Source organism: Rutidosis leptorrhynchoides, chromosome 4, assembly GCF_046630445.1.
Source record: "Rutidosis leptorrhynchoides isolate AG116_Rl617_1_P2 chromosome 4, CSIRO_AGI_Rlap_v1, whole genome shotgun sequence".
NCBI classification, from domain to species: Eukaryota; Viridiplantae; Streptophyta; class Magnoliopsida; order Asterales; family Asteraceae; genus Rutidosis; species Rutidosis leptorrhynchoides.
The window spans coordinates 606,855,218-606,869,448 of NC_092336.1; the positions used below are offsets into that span (position 1 = coordinate 606,855,218).

A 14,231-nucleotide genomic window follows, 5' to 3' on the forward strand; every position below is an offset into this window, starting at 1 on the left:
TGAATCTTACAAATTTAGAATCTTTTATAGATAAGTGTTGCTTAACGGCAAGGTTGTAAAAGTCGCGAGTCGGGGACGCATCGGTCGAGACCTAAAAAGGACGCGTCGGCCGAGTCGGAGGACGCGTCGTGGACGTATCGGTCGTTGACCAGCATTGACTTTATTAATAATTTCTTAAATATATATTTATATATGTATAAAATAGTTGATTATGTACCATAAATTTCTTAAATAAGAACTTGAATTTAAAAACAATCAAACTTCAAACTCAAGTAATGTTACCGAGTACATAATCAGCAAGGACACAGAGAAAATAGCGGCTCAAAAATGAAAACAAACCCTAATTTTCTAATATATCAGGTCTTGACGAAAATTTGATTGACTTTGACCGTTTTTGACTAACTTTGGCCGTTTTTGACAGACTTTGACAGAACTTTTAGCTTTGACCATCTTTTGAGTCGTTTTCAGAACAAATGGAACGGAGAACTCAAAAAAACGACGCATCGGCTGACGCGTCGGCCAAGTCGGCCGACTTTTACAACACTGCTTAACGGTGACAGTCTTGACCCCCCATTCACTTATATTATATGTCTCGGGATTTTTTTACTCTTAACGAGTCAAACGAGCAAAAAAAATCTAGACCAAGTCTCAACGATGGTTACTTCCATCCCGTCCACACCTACACCAGGTGGGCGATGTTGACAGCGAACCGCCCAGGGTTCCGCCCAGGACGCCACCCACGCATCCGCCCGTTTCCATATCTTTTTCAATCAAATTGATGGATGGAAGAAATGTGGAAGATAAGAGTTTCATTACTTGTACATTTTGTTCCACTATTTGTGCCGCACAATAATTAATTAATATAGTGAGTCTCAATTTATTTGAAAAAGTATGTTTAGTCCTGAATTCAATCCTGAAAAGGATATGTGACGCTGATGTGGCAGCTAGTCTTGGGAAGGAAATGCTGTCCCCATTGGAAGCACTCTAATTTCTAGATCGTATTACAAAAACTGTAGTTTTTCTATAATCATATTTAACGCTAATTAGTACTCCTAAGTCCTAACTAGTTAGTATTAACAAATGGGCAAAAAGGTCATGGGACTTGGTGACAATCAAAAGTGAGATTTCATTCCAAATTAGACACGAAGCCCAAAAGGATTTACTACTACCCCCTTGTGGTTTCCAAAATATGCTCCTCAATGCCTAATCTTTTTTAATGTAAATTCTAGAGGCAAAGTGTCAATAGCAAAAGTAAAGGGTGTAAAGTGTAAAAAGCAGAAAGCCGCCATGACCACCCATTGCTTCATGAATGAACTTTAAAGAACTTGAGACAAGGATGGGTATATGACTAAAAGGGCAGCAGCATAGTGAAGAAAACAAAAAGAACTAAAGGGCAAATCTTACATTCCAAGCTTGTAAGATGAAAAAGTGTAGTGTGGCTAAAGTGTTAATTTCAACTCTGACATAAAAACACAACATACCACTCTTTCAATATCAAAAAATGACCGAGCCATGTGAACCATAGTTCATCGATTTAGATGGAATGAGTTCATTGACTTGACTTTACGGCTCACAGTGTTGATTCATCATAGAAAAATAACACAAGCATGAAATGAGAAGGATAAAGCTAGCAGCTTTTTTAGCATACAAACATATATACAACATAAACTATCACATCACGAGATTAGATAGATAAGAAGAAAAGAATATAATTTGTATCATGAATTTGGATTCAGAAAGAAGAAAAGGATATATCACTACTGATGATTCTCTGTATTAATTTTGATCTCCATTAGTTCTTCGATATTTTGACGGCAGATTGGGCACTTGTTTGACTGAAGTCTCAATGCCTTGGCACACTCACTGCATAGACACTGAATCATGGGGAGATCAAGTCAAAATCAGAAAAGTAAAAGGTAAAAGGTAAAAGTATACGCTTTTCCCTGTTCGGGCTACCCGGGAGGGCGAGTAATCCGACCCCATACTCGGATGTACGCAGCCCAGCCCGGGCTGTTTCCAACCCATCCCTGACCACCACTAAATATTCGTCCTAGCATGATTCGAACCTGAGACCTCTTCCACTGCACTATCTAGTAACGGTTTGGGGAATGTTATTGTAAAAGGCCCTATTCTATAGATGAATGACAAGTTTGGGGAACGAATAGAGTTGCGTTTAGTAGATGGAGTTCCAAAAATCCTTTATAAAATTACAAATCTTATTTAAGTAAATTGTAATTGCATATGATGCTGCTAAGATTCAAGTGGATATTGGGAAAATCTAATATAGTATATGGTAAATATATTTGTTGATATACGAAGTAAATATTAATCCAATACAATAACAAGACTAGCTAATGAAGGATGTGTATTTTAACACGTAATGTGCATCGCGTGTCATGTTTTTTATCGGCATTATCCATGTGTTTCGTTACATTTGTCTGAAACCAAATAAGATAAAATGGATAATGTACATACCCACATCTGATGTAAGCAGTGTGTATATTTGAAGCCTTGAAGGCGACAATTTGACACATTTTATGCATGCACACACAAGTCAGGTTCTTTTATTTCTAAAGGATAAATATAGGTAAAACCAAAAATAGATAAAAAGAAAAATGGTTAAATGGGTCAAAACTCAGAAGTTGCTCAAAATTATCTTAGGTGCGTATAACCTGCCAAACCTAACCCCACATTTTTCGACTGCTATACTTGATCCGTATGGACCATGTTTAGTTCGTTTACACTCTAGGCAGGACCATATTTAGTTTGTTTACATTCTAAGCAGGACCATTATCTAATACAGGCTTCACATTGTTTCTCTTAAAAGCCTTAATACTAAGAATTAAAGCGATAAGTAACATGTCAAAAACTGTTAGAGTTACGCTCAGAAAAAGTTATAGAATTTCAATAATAATCAAATTTTTGTGGAAAAAGGAATTAGAAGGTTTAATGTATTGAAAATTGGTTTTGAAAAAAATTATAAATAATTTTCTAGGTTTCTCATTTAACCGTTAAGTGAAGGGGTAAAAAATTACGATATCTACCCAAAATAGATGAACGGAATCCAAACATATAAGAAAAAGTTATTTGATTTAAACGTTCATTTGAGTTACCTATAAAAGGGCAACCTAAACTTTAACAAAATCTAATTTAACTTAGACAGGTATTTAACTGACTTTTAAGATTTAATATATACTTCTTTAAAATTTAACAATCCCGAGATAGCCCTGAACTCATTGTGAGAGATCGCATGTTCAAATCTTGGGATGGGCAAGGAAGGTCCGGGAAACGGTCACAGATTGTTCCGAATAGAACGCGTACATCAGAGTTAAAAATACCCGCCCTCCGGGTAACCCGAACAGGGAAAACCTCATAACTTTTTCATATAGTGTACATTATATACGCATGCAACAAGAACTTACCATATGTCGACATGGAAGTACAGCCGTATCCTTAGGTTCGGTCATGCAAATAACGCATTCTTCTCCAGATCCAGTTTCATCAAAACTCTCTTCAGATTTCCCAATTCCGTATATCTCACGTAGCTCATAACGAACTCCATCGATCCACAATATCTGCCGCATAACTCTCACTTTAAAAGGATGCTCGTTATTCTTTTCCAAAACAGCTTGCGTAATCTGCATGTGAGGGGTAGTAATAACTGTATTTGCTAACGGGTTGTAAAGATTTTGATCAGGTGTATATAAAGGCATGGTTGTTTCTGCACATATCACAAGTGGATACACGTCTTCCCCTGATGACGGTTTCGAAAGAGAGTCCAAGTCAAAGAATCCCAAGTCAATGCCGGTTCCTGACGGCTGTTGAAACTTTTGACCGATTCCTTTCTGAAAAGGTACTTTGACTGGTACAAACGCTTCCGTATATAACGGAACAAACTTACAACCAGGTTCTTCCTTTGCAAAGTAATAGATAGTTATGCTGTAAATTGGAGAATTTAATAGCGAGGAACAAGTTACAATTAGTTGTGAAAAAAGTAAAAGATAACATATCTTCATTGTAAAATCTTACGCTGAAAAGACGTTTCAAAAATATCAACCGGCTGAATTACAGGCCAATTGGGTTAAATCGCATAGTACTTCATAAACAACTAGCATGTTAAATGTGGAGAAGAAGATTATGTTATTCCAAAATTTATATCTTGTTTTGATTTATAACTGCATTACGATGGTTTATGCATAAGAAGGATACTCGGGTGAATTTTCATCGGTTTCACAAATTGTGATACCAGAAGTAATTTTGTGATTAAACTTTTACAAACTCAGATATCTCATCAGCTAGACACACTGAAACTTAACATATGTTGTACAAAGTCAAAAAGGAAAAAATTTTAAGTATGGGTCCAAACATATTAGGTTGGGCCGTCACACAAGCAATTTTTTAGCTCTTTTTCATTTTTCATTTTTCATGATATAACCTAAATCGACCCAATTGTATCTAAATTGTACCGTTATGTGTTAGTTTCATGTACTACTTTGAACAATAGGATAGGATGGTTCATGGTTATAGGATTTCATAGTCTAAAATTGCTGTTTAACTAATAGCCAGTGCTAACACTAATGTACTAGAAAAATGTTCATTCATGCAAGTGATACATGCCAGGAGCAGTTATGTTACTTAGATGTCCTAATCACCAATTTGGTAAATTGGTGACAGCAAAAGCTTAAATACAGCAGCTGCGATCTAATTCCATATTTACATGTCATCAATATTAAATAGACTCATTTCGAAAAAGATACGGAAACCAATAAATGCAAGCCATTAGCAAGTCTGAAAAGCAACTGAAATCAAAATAGAAACTTTACGTAACAAAAACTGAAACCCTAACTATCTTTTGTTTTTCGAATAAGGATTGTATCAATGTTCTGTCCATTGATGTGTCCTGGTTGATGATAAGAATTCTGTAGCCACAATGTCGGGGGAAGAACGCAGAAAGAGATACAAAAATCTAGAACTATGCGCATGTACGACATCATTAAAACCACAAACAGTGTTATGCTCAAAAATAGCACCATTTATATATGTTATTGCTAGATTTGAAGTTGTAAAATATGCGTTTTTTTAACGGACATATAGAGTACACTTCAAGCATGCATTCAGTGATATTAATCGAAGGGTCAGCAGGAGCAATGTGACTTAATTGAGGAATCCTTTCGCAAGTCTAACATATGTCATTTGCGGAGTTCAACATCTCAAGGGATAACTAATTTATGATCCATTCTTCCAAAATATACATTTTGGAATCCACATTTTTCTAGATCAACTGTTTAAGCCCATAAGTACCTTAGTTGTTGACGTAGTAATAAAGTGGGCATGTGGCAAATGTCATAAATGGGAGTACGAAGTATAAAAGGTTGCAGAATGCAAGTGTGGACCCAAAATTGTTATCTTAAAGGTACAAATCAACTGGAACCAATTACTTCCATCTTGTCGGATATGATCCTTACTAAGGTTAAATATTGCATCAGTTGTATAAGAAATTCAAGAAAATTTATTATTTATAGAAATTTATTTAGAGTTGAATAAATTGGTTCCATAAGTATTTTTGTTAAATGGAGTAGGTTACATGCTTCTCATCTCTGCAAATTCATTTTTCAAGAAAACAAAAAACAATTGCACAACCATACACTTGACACAAGAAAAAGAAAATGAAAACTGAAGAGTGAAGATAAGACTCTTATCACCAAGGTTTTGCACATGGAAACAAGCACATATGAAACTAGACGTGACTCGATAATACGAAAGAGAAGGCTCTAATTACCTATCTTGATTATTCATAAGTGTATCTTATTAGATACTTGCACACAGAGTACTTAATTTCTTGTATATTTCCTGTGACTAGTGACTTCACTCCCTCTCCATACGATTAACTTTTATATCCCATATTCGAAATTTGTACACTCTACAATACGAGCTACCTACAAAGCTACACCCCTTTATGCTAATTCTATTGTTTTTGTTCTTAAATGATCCATTATCTTTCGCAATGTAACTATGTACGTATATAGTTATTCTAATTCTAGTAATGTGCCATTATCACATTACCTATTGTATGCAAGTTCCTAACTTTAAGAATTGGGAGTGTATTAATGTCCATTATAAAGTATACCCACATATACCCTCTCATCAAAACTACACATTAATTCAATTTTCAAGTTACTTATTGAAAGATATGCATTATAAACATAGAAAAGGATACAAACCTGCCATCAAATAAAGCATCAAAGACGAAAGAAACCAAATGACAGTCAGGATTCTGTTCATCAACTTCAATTTTCAGAGTATCTTTATGCAAATTGACATTATTTTTCACTTTCTTAGCTTGCTGATGATCAACATACGCCGGCGGCGGCATGGGTGGCGGCGCCGGCACCAATTGCGGAGGCCGCATAGGTGGGGCCCACCCATAATTGTAGTTGGGTTGGGGATTATGATTATAAGGCCCATAATTGTATGGGTGGTGGTACACCGGCGGTGGCGGTGCCGGTGCCGGCGCCGGTGGAGGTGGGGGTGGGGGTGGAGAATAGATGTATGGGGGTGAAGAATAAGAAGGATCAGTTAAAGAAGAAGAAATGAGTTGTGAAGGTGGGTTTTGATTGTAATGATAGTTGTTATTGTTGTTGTTTCTTCTTCTGTTACTGCTTGATGATATACCCATTTGAGTATGTTCTTTATCTTGATTAATTGATTGATTTTGATGCAAAATTGGGGGGAATTGGAAGATGGGTTTTTGGAAAGACAGAAACTTGATTCAGAAGGAATCGAAAAGGAAGAAATAAAGAATGAGAGATGTTTGGTGTCAGGAATTGGTGGCGGTGGTTGCAACCCTGCAAGTTGCAAAGGGGTTTGATTTTGTCAACACACGGTTTAGACGAAGCTCTCAAGAAAGTTTGACTTTGCGAGTGATTTTTGTAATAAATTAATTTTATTTTTAATTTTTTAATTATAAGTTTATGTGGTATGCTAGGTTTATTGCGTGTGAATTTTGTATTGTATTGTATTGTTGTATGGCTTTCTATTACCGTGTTAGTTTGCTTTTTCATGAATGATATTATGGCTATTTTATGGTCGAATAGAGTTAACTAGTTTTAACTCATTTCAAACTTTAACTGTCGTCGTTTTTGTTGTATCAGTTTTTAGATCCTTCATTTATTGATGAAGACATTCTAATTTTAATGGTAATGGACTAATGGTAATTAAATTATAATTTTATGAATTTTTTTAATAATAACTTCGGATTTGTTACTAACGCTATTCCACATTAATAGTCAATATAACTTCGGATTTGTTACTACTCTTAATAGTCAATATGAATTGTGTCATTCTTTCGAGTTTGTATACTAATACTGTACAGTTAGATCATAGCACCATGTAAATGTGTTAGGTCTTCGTGTAATGCGTGTATTCGTGGGGATGTAAACATTCGCCCCATCATCCCTGTACAATATTGTTTATATCTATATATAAGTATATTGCTTTTCCAAAAAAAAAAATCGAAAAGAAAATAATTATAATATAATGAAGGCAATAAGAGATGGGTGAAACTAAAAATTTTGAAACAACAAAATATGCTTATGCGCAACCAGGTTCAAGTGTTCAACAGTCTTTAAAGTTCAGCTAAACCGGATTACCAGACACAATAAACATCAACCACAGGGGCTAGTATGCACATATTATTAACAAAGTACCAACCCGAACCCAGTCGTACACGTTAACCAACATATATGCCGACCACTATTGAACAGGCACAACGATAACATAACACAAGATCTTGCACTTCCCTCCAGGTATTATTAGCTTTACAATTGGTGACCTCAACTTCATACAAAATTAAATTGCAAAATCGATACATGTCTATTATATTACCATCTGACAATTTCTATAACTTGCACAATCTATCTTATTTATATGTTGTGATTGGCTCTCCATAGGCCTCCTCTTTTGGCCACTGATCATCAATTCGGCTTACAAAATTCGATCTCAAATGCATAGTTTATGTTTCCTTTTTAAGTAAAGGCTCAACAAGAGGCCTCTGCAACTTTGGAGTAGAATCATCCTCACCAGACTTCCTTGGCGTTTGGCCTTGCTTAATTTGGCCTCCCTGCTGTATTATAGCTAACATTTAATTTAATTTTTAATTATATAAGAAAATGAAGTGTTATCACGGTAATGTAATTTTTGTAATCATACAATGAAAATGAATTGTTTGCTGGTCAACCCAAAGTGACATGGTTCAGTCAGAACCAATCTTGATCTGCAACCCAACCCACACTAATTTCATCAGGCCACTGATAGTCTTTTTCATTCTGTAATATACATGTGCTTTGTCTAAAAATGACTCTCCTTTTGTTATGCTACTCATATAAATAAAATTAGAACCCTTCTCTTTCTGGTTTGCACAAATACATACACTTATGCTGAAAGTAAAAGCAACCGACTTCATAAAACATCTATTTATATGACTCGCCAACTTTGAAGGGGTTGGAACTTGTAACAGAAATAACTAATAATAAAAGCTGCACATAAAATAGATGACCAGAGAAACCCCACAAACTGAAAAACATGAGGCAAATGGTAAAAAAGCTATAGGTAGCAACCGATAACCACTAATAATGTAACTTTTAACTTCATATGAATAGATAAAAGATTTGAGCTATTTCATTATGTGATTGTACTTAGTTACTATCTTTTACTACTATATGAGCAACATGTTTTAACACAGAAAACTTTGTACGACCAAGCCTAGAAAACTGTAACTAACACTTTAAATATTATGACTTTTCAATTATCTAATCTTTTACATACAATTATGTGTTACTTCATTACAACCAACTCATTAAACGGAGGAGGTTTTCCCTCTTCAAGTTACCTGGAGTGGGAGAGTATTTTTTTTTTACTCATATGTATGCGGCCTAACCTCTGTGACCATTTATGAACCATTTCTCTAGCCACCAAATTTTTTTACCTATAGTGAGCTTTGAACTAATGAACTGAGACCACTTATGAGGATATCGGGACGGTTACCCTAGGCCACCTTGGTGAGGGTTATTACAACCAAATCATTCACTTATAATAAGTTTCACTTATTATTTTTGACAAGTAACCATTTTTTTTAATAAACAATCAAAATAATTATCAAAGCTCTTACCATGAGCATGATATCAACAGTGATATTCAGAACATGCATTGTTATAATCACAATTCAAACAATAGAAGATACCGTCTTAATAGAATTTAGCATGGCAAAACAGTACTTAAATAACATCATGTCTCAAAGATGGTACATCATGAGGATGTGAATGAGATTATAACAAATCAAATTAACATGTATACGACTTTATATTATAGCAAAGAAGAAAAATTCTTACAGCAATAGCAGTTAATCTCCTAACAGAAGGAGCACGGGCTACAGATGAAGCAGCCGCAGCAGCAGCTACACGTATCCTGTGGAAAACAAACATACATTGATTGTATCTTTTCAGAGAACATGGCAATTAGCAATATGCATCAAAATTCTACAACTGTAAGTACCTTTTATGCACATCAACAAATTCATCAGTCTCATCTACAATCTCCTCCTGCAGTGATCCACAAATTAATCATGTCCTTACAAAACAAAAAATTTATAACGTGGAACCCATTTACATATGATTATGCTTTACCCATAACCAGTCAAAGGAATAGTTAGCCAGTAAGGAATCTGACAGGCGGGATGGAAGTCACACACATTGTATTTTTTTATGCATGAAACATTTTTAATTATTTTATTGTACATGGATAAAGAGAGATGTTATAAAATGAGATTTTTGGGTTACAGATATGGTTTTGGACAAAAACAGTTGGTCAGCTTAGCCCATCTGGCCGTAAAAAAACATACTTGTTCTGACCTCTTACCCACCCCGCCTGACCAACGCTATTGACCAAATCTATCATTCAGAATTAGTTAGGCTTGGGATACCAAAATACAACCATACTTTTGCCAACGAATGAGGCCACAAGGGTCTAACATAAAAAGTAACAAAAATGAATGTTAACGTATATATAGACTCGATGTGAGAATGAAGAGAACCTGAAGAAGTTCCTCGAAGACATCTTCCAAGGTGATTATACCAATAACTTCACCTTCTTCAATGTCCTCTGCTGAATAAGGCACTCCATTTGTTTGTGCGGTGACTCTTGTAGATGTTTCCACATCAATAGTTACATTATCTGATCTTTCACCCTGTTTTGATAGCAGTGGAGTTGTAGATTGAGAATATTGAATGCTGATTTTATCTTGATTTGGTTCTTCTTCTTCTTCAAGTGTAGGAGGTTTTCTGCTTTTCCCTTTAGTTTTTACAACAGCTGCCATATGACTGCTTCCCTTTTGGAACTCATTCAATATGTCATATAAAGGCATGTCGGCTGGCACCCTGAAAAAACAGGATCAACTTTGAATAATCACAAATTACAAATACAATAAAAGGACCATCATATGAAAATATGACAGAGATGATCGAAAAGAAGAAGGAAAAAAAACGGATGGTTGTACCTCGGAATTCTCCTAATGGAGACTGCACTTACTGGAGTCTCTGTTTCTGCTCGTACAGTAAGAAGACTTTTCACCTACAGTTCAAGATAAGTATATAGAAATAAAAAAAAAAAAAAAAATTCTTTACAGCTAATTACTAAACGAAAGTAATCATACAAGATGCCATTTAGAGGTGGTTATATGGGTGGGATGGGTTAACAGGTAACTATTTAGCATAGGCCTAACTTTTTTTATCTTCATGTCTTTTAATAACTAAATAAATACTAATCAATACTAAAATTGCCATATTTAGTGACAACCTACCAATAAAAGTCCAATAACATTTCTTGGGTTTCCTGAGTATACAGGGACTCTACTATGACCTCTTGCAAGTATCTTTCCCATTGCTTCCCTGAAATGTTAGAAGATGAAGAACGAAATTAATAAACTCTGAGTGTTCGGTACACAGAATTTATTGTTCAAAATTCAAAGTTTGTAGTATATTGACTTGAGTTTGATGTTAAAGCTTTTTAATTCATTATTATATAAGGAGCTTCACCATTCAAATAAACATGTACTGTATCCCAGAAATATAGGCAACAATTGGTCCTACCAAGGGTCAGTATAATAAAATTGAATGATAAATGACCACTTTTACAAGTATTTTATAAGCACTTGCACCAAAAAATTGGAAAGATATTCACGAAAACTGTAATGCCTTTTTATTGGTAAGCTTATAAAATCGTCAAAAGAAGACCAAATGATAAAATGTAGACTCAGTTGGTACAAAACTTACCAATCTAACTTTGAATTAACATCCAAGGAAAAAGTTGACTCAATTGGTGTCATAGCCTCCTCCGCAGTCTGATCACAGAAAATGTTTATAACTACTTTGATAAATATCACTGACAACGAGTTTATAGATTGTATAATTTTTAGAAAATGACAATACGAGATCATATAAAATGCATGTATCAAACTCGTATAAATTGCAAATTTATGTCACCTAATACCTTTTCTGTTAAATCTAGTGCTCCACTAATAATTGTCGTCTCATCATGAGTAAGTTCACCTCCTTTACCAGCCTAGAATTGAATAAGGATGTCATTGATTTCAGTAGAGGCATAAAACACATAGATGCCAATCCAGATTCATTACAACATTTGCTCATATAATACAAATATAAAAACATAAATCACAAACAAAAATAACAACCTCTTGGCCATGGATAGAAACGAGGGCTTTCAACTGAGCTCGTCTAAAAAGAGCATCATTATGTCCCAGTACCAAATCAAGCATCTGGGTTCACAAAATACTGTAAGCATAAGCTGCAATTGACTACCATTATGATAATTTAATATTTATAGTAATGCTATCAGTTTAAATTATAAAAACAGAAGAGGTGAAAAGATTTTACTTTGACTTAATTTCAACAACAAGACAACAGCTACTGAAAATATCAAAAAAGAAAAGCAAAAAGTTACCTTGCCTATAGGATAAGCAATTGGATAGCACACTATCATCAGGATCTTAACAAGCCAAATAAAACTAGAACCTATAGCTAATCCATATCTGGTACAAACAGCTTGTGGAATCACCTCTCCAAAAAAGAGAACGAAAGTTACGGAAAGTAATATTGCAACAACTTGATTAAAAATCTTATCCAGGTATATTGGTAGCGCCTGCATATTGCAGCAGAAGGAACAATCCACATTAGAAAGATATATGTGTGACCATCACAAAAAAAATGAATTATGAAGTTGAAAGGAAGCTAAGATATATCTTCTCAAATTATGCAATATTCTTTTGTAAGGCTTTCCCTATTTAGGCTACCCGGGGAGGGCAAGTATTGCTACTCAGATGTACGCGGGCCTAACCGGGTTATCCAGTGACCATTTTCGACCCTTTCTCTGGCCACCTCATGCTATGATGCTAGCGAGGTTTGAACATGAGACCTCTTATGTGAATATCATATCCCCAACCACTAGGCTATCTTGGGATAATTGACCAACCACTACTACTTCTTATCAGGATGATCAACCACAAGATATGATGCTAGTGAAATTCAAATTATGCTACGTGCATCTACTTAGAATTTAGAGGCATAATGACGAACCAACCACTACTTACGACCTGTATGTTCTAAAGAAAAGAGATTGAAATGAAAATAGCTTAAATATAACATACTAGTGTGTCTAGTTCTCTCAAATGATTGCTGGCAGTTTGATTTACCTATGACTCTATGAGCTTACTTGAAGCTTTTCAAAAAAATATAAAATATAAGTAGACTTGAGATGAAAATGATCTAAAGCTGTTTTACAAGTATGTCCTAGTACCAATATATTACCTCCATCGCAGCTGCATTGCATAGAAGCAATGTTACAAGAAGTTGGTGTTGTTTCTGCACCACTGGAAATATCACACCTGAAGACAATGATATAGCATATAACATTTTAATAAATTTTTAATAAATTTTAGCCTGAACAATTAACCATAAGTAGCTTTACCTAGCAATGTGAGTGCATAATAATAAGCATTTAATACAGAACCAAATTAGCCTAAAAAGGTTAAACACCTAAAACATAAATTAAATATTAAAGTCAACAAAACAATCACTTGCTAACAGTATTAGCTGAATCTGTATCTACATAAATCTATATGTAAGATTCAATTGAATGTGAAATGATAATAATTCTGATAATTAATGTAAGGAGAATATGAACCTGCTTGTTTTTTTTCAGTAGGTGTACCGCTACGTTGAAGGATTTCAAGTTCAACGAGACCTAAAGACATTAACCCTAGCGTAAGGCCGGACATTATTCCGGCGAAAATGACTAAAAAACACGAGATTCCGACGTAGACGAAGAACATAGGCGATCCGAATTCGATTTCAGCTCCGAGTAACGAATTCCTACTACTAGTGCTCATCGTTCGTATGATTTGGACTACATTTATGGCATGCATCCTGTACGGATTTTGATATTCAATCAATAAATACAGGCAATTGTACACTATATGTTTAATTATAATTTGATGAGAAATTCGATATATATATTTGATGATATTGATTTCGGTATGTTGATGTTGAAGTGAAAGAAAATTTTGTATATTGTGGAATAAGAAACATAACAATAACAAATTAACAATGGTGGTGACTTGCAGGTTTTTGGTCGCCGTTTAATAAATTTATTATTAATTATTATATTATTATATTATATATTATATATTATCATTATTATTGTTATTAATTATTAAATTATTAATTATTTTTAATTATTAATTATTATTATTATTATTAGTTTATTATTATATTTATATATATATATATATATATATATATATATATATATATATATATATATATATATATATATATATATATATATATATATCAGTCCATCAATCAATTGATGTGATTTTCACACATCACTTTTTTATCTATCTACACTTTTGTCTCGCAAATTCACAGTTTTACTTCTAAATTAATCTAGAAAGATGAATTTATAATATTATTTTAAGTATAATTAATTAATATAATTAAGGGTATGATAGTAAACTACGTGTAAATTGATTAAAAGATTGTGTGTAATGATCACCTCCCAAGTCCCCTCAATCAATTGTTATATTAATAAAATAATATCAATATTATTCGAACAAAAAACAAACTCACGACAGTTCTATCAGCTTTATGAGCCTTATTCGG

The 14,231-nt window shown here is 34.1% G+C and overlaps 2 protein-coding genes across 3 annotated transcripts; both read right to left on the reverse strand.

The window, feature by feature from the left end:
• Window positions 1-1,415: 1,415 nt before the first annotated feature.
• On the reverse strand, window positions 1,416-6,872 carry LOC139904003 (probable E3 ubiquitin-protein ligase LUL4). The gene is made up of 3 exons (XM_071885937.1): window positions 6,222-6,872; window positions 3,423-3,939; window positions 1,416-1,874 (listed from the first exon to the last, which is right to left on the reverse strand). Exons 1-3 carry the CDS (start codon window positions 6,674-6,676, stop codon window positions 1,758-1,760), a joined length of 1,089 nt encoding a protein of 362 aa, XP_071742038.1. The 5' UTR covers window positions 6,677-6,872; the 3' UTR covers window positions 1,416-1,757.
• A 711-nt stretch (window positions 6,873-7,583) lies between these two features.
• LOC139904004 (DUF21 domain-containing protein At4g14240-like) lies at window positions 7,584-13,658 on the reverse strand. Of its 2 annotated transcripts, none has more exons than XM_071885940.1 (12): window positions 13,252-13,658; window positions 12,876-12,952; window positions 12,013-12,210; window positions 11,744-11,827; window positions 11,542-11,613; window positions 11,325-11,392; window positions 10,853-10,940; window positions 10,550-10,623; window positions 10,088-10,430; window positions 9,550-9,596; window positions 9,387-9,462; window positions 7,584-8,119 (listed from the first exon to the last, which is right to left on the reverse strand). In XM_071885940.1, exons 1-12 carry the CDS (start codon window positions 13,490-13,492, stop codon window positions 8,012-8,014), a joined length of 1,476 nt encoding a protein of 491 aa, XP_071742041.1. In that variant the 5' UTR covers window positions 13,493-13,658; the 3' UTR covers window positions 7,584-8,011. The 2 variants fall into 2 exon arrangements, with proteins under 2 accessions (XP_071742041.1, XP_071742040.1); XM_071885939.1 differs by having other exon boundaries at window positions 7,585-8,122.
• Window positions 13,659-14,231: the final 573 nt, after the last annotated feature.

Excerpts from the sequence above, each read along its gene's own strand:
- LOC139904004 (XM_071885939.1), bottom strand. The coding sequence starts at position 13,492 with ATGCATGCCATAAATGTAGTCCAAATCATACGAACGATGAGCACTAGT. Across the intron at positions 11,393-11,541 it reads CACTAGATTTAACAGAAAAG|ACTGCGGAGGAGGCTATGAC; the intron begins GTATTAGGTGAC and ends TTCTGTGATCAG. Across the intron at positions 9,597-10,087 it reads TCTTCGAGGAACTTCTTCAG|GAGGAGATTGTAGATGAGAC; the intron begins GTTCTCTTCATT and ends GGATCACTGCAG.
- LOC139904003 (XM_071885937.1), bottom strand. The coding sequence starts at position 6,676 with ATGGGTATATCATCAAGCAGTAACAGAAGAAGAAACAACAACAATAAC. Across the intron at positions 3,940-6,221 it reads GATGCTTTATTTGATGGCAG|CATAACTATCTATTACTTTG; the intron begins GTTTGTATCCTT and ends TCCAATTTACAG. Across the intron at positions 1,875-3,422 it reads TACTTCCATGTCGACATATG|TGTCTATGCAGTGAGTGTGC; the intron begins GTAAGTTCTTGT and ends CCCATGATTCAG.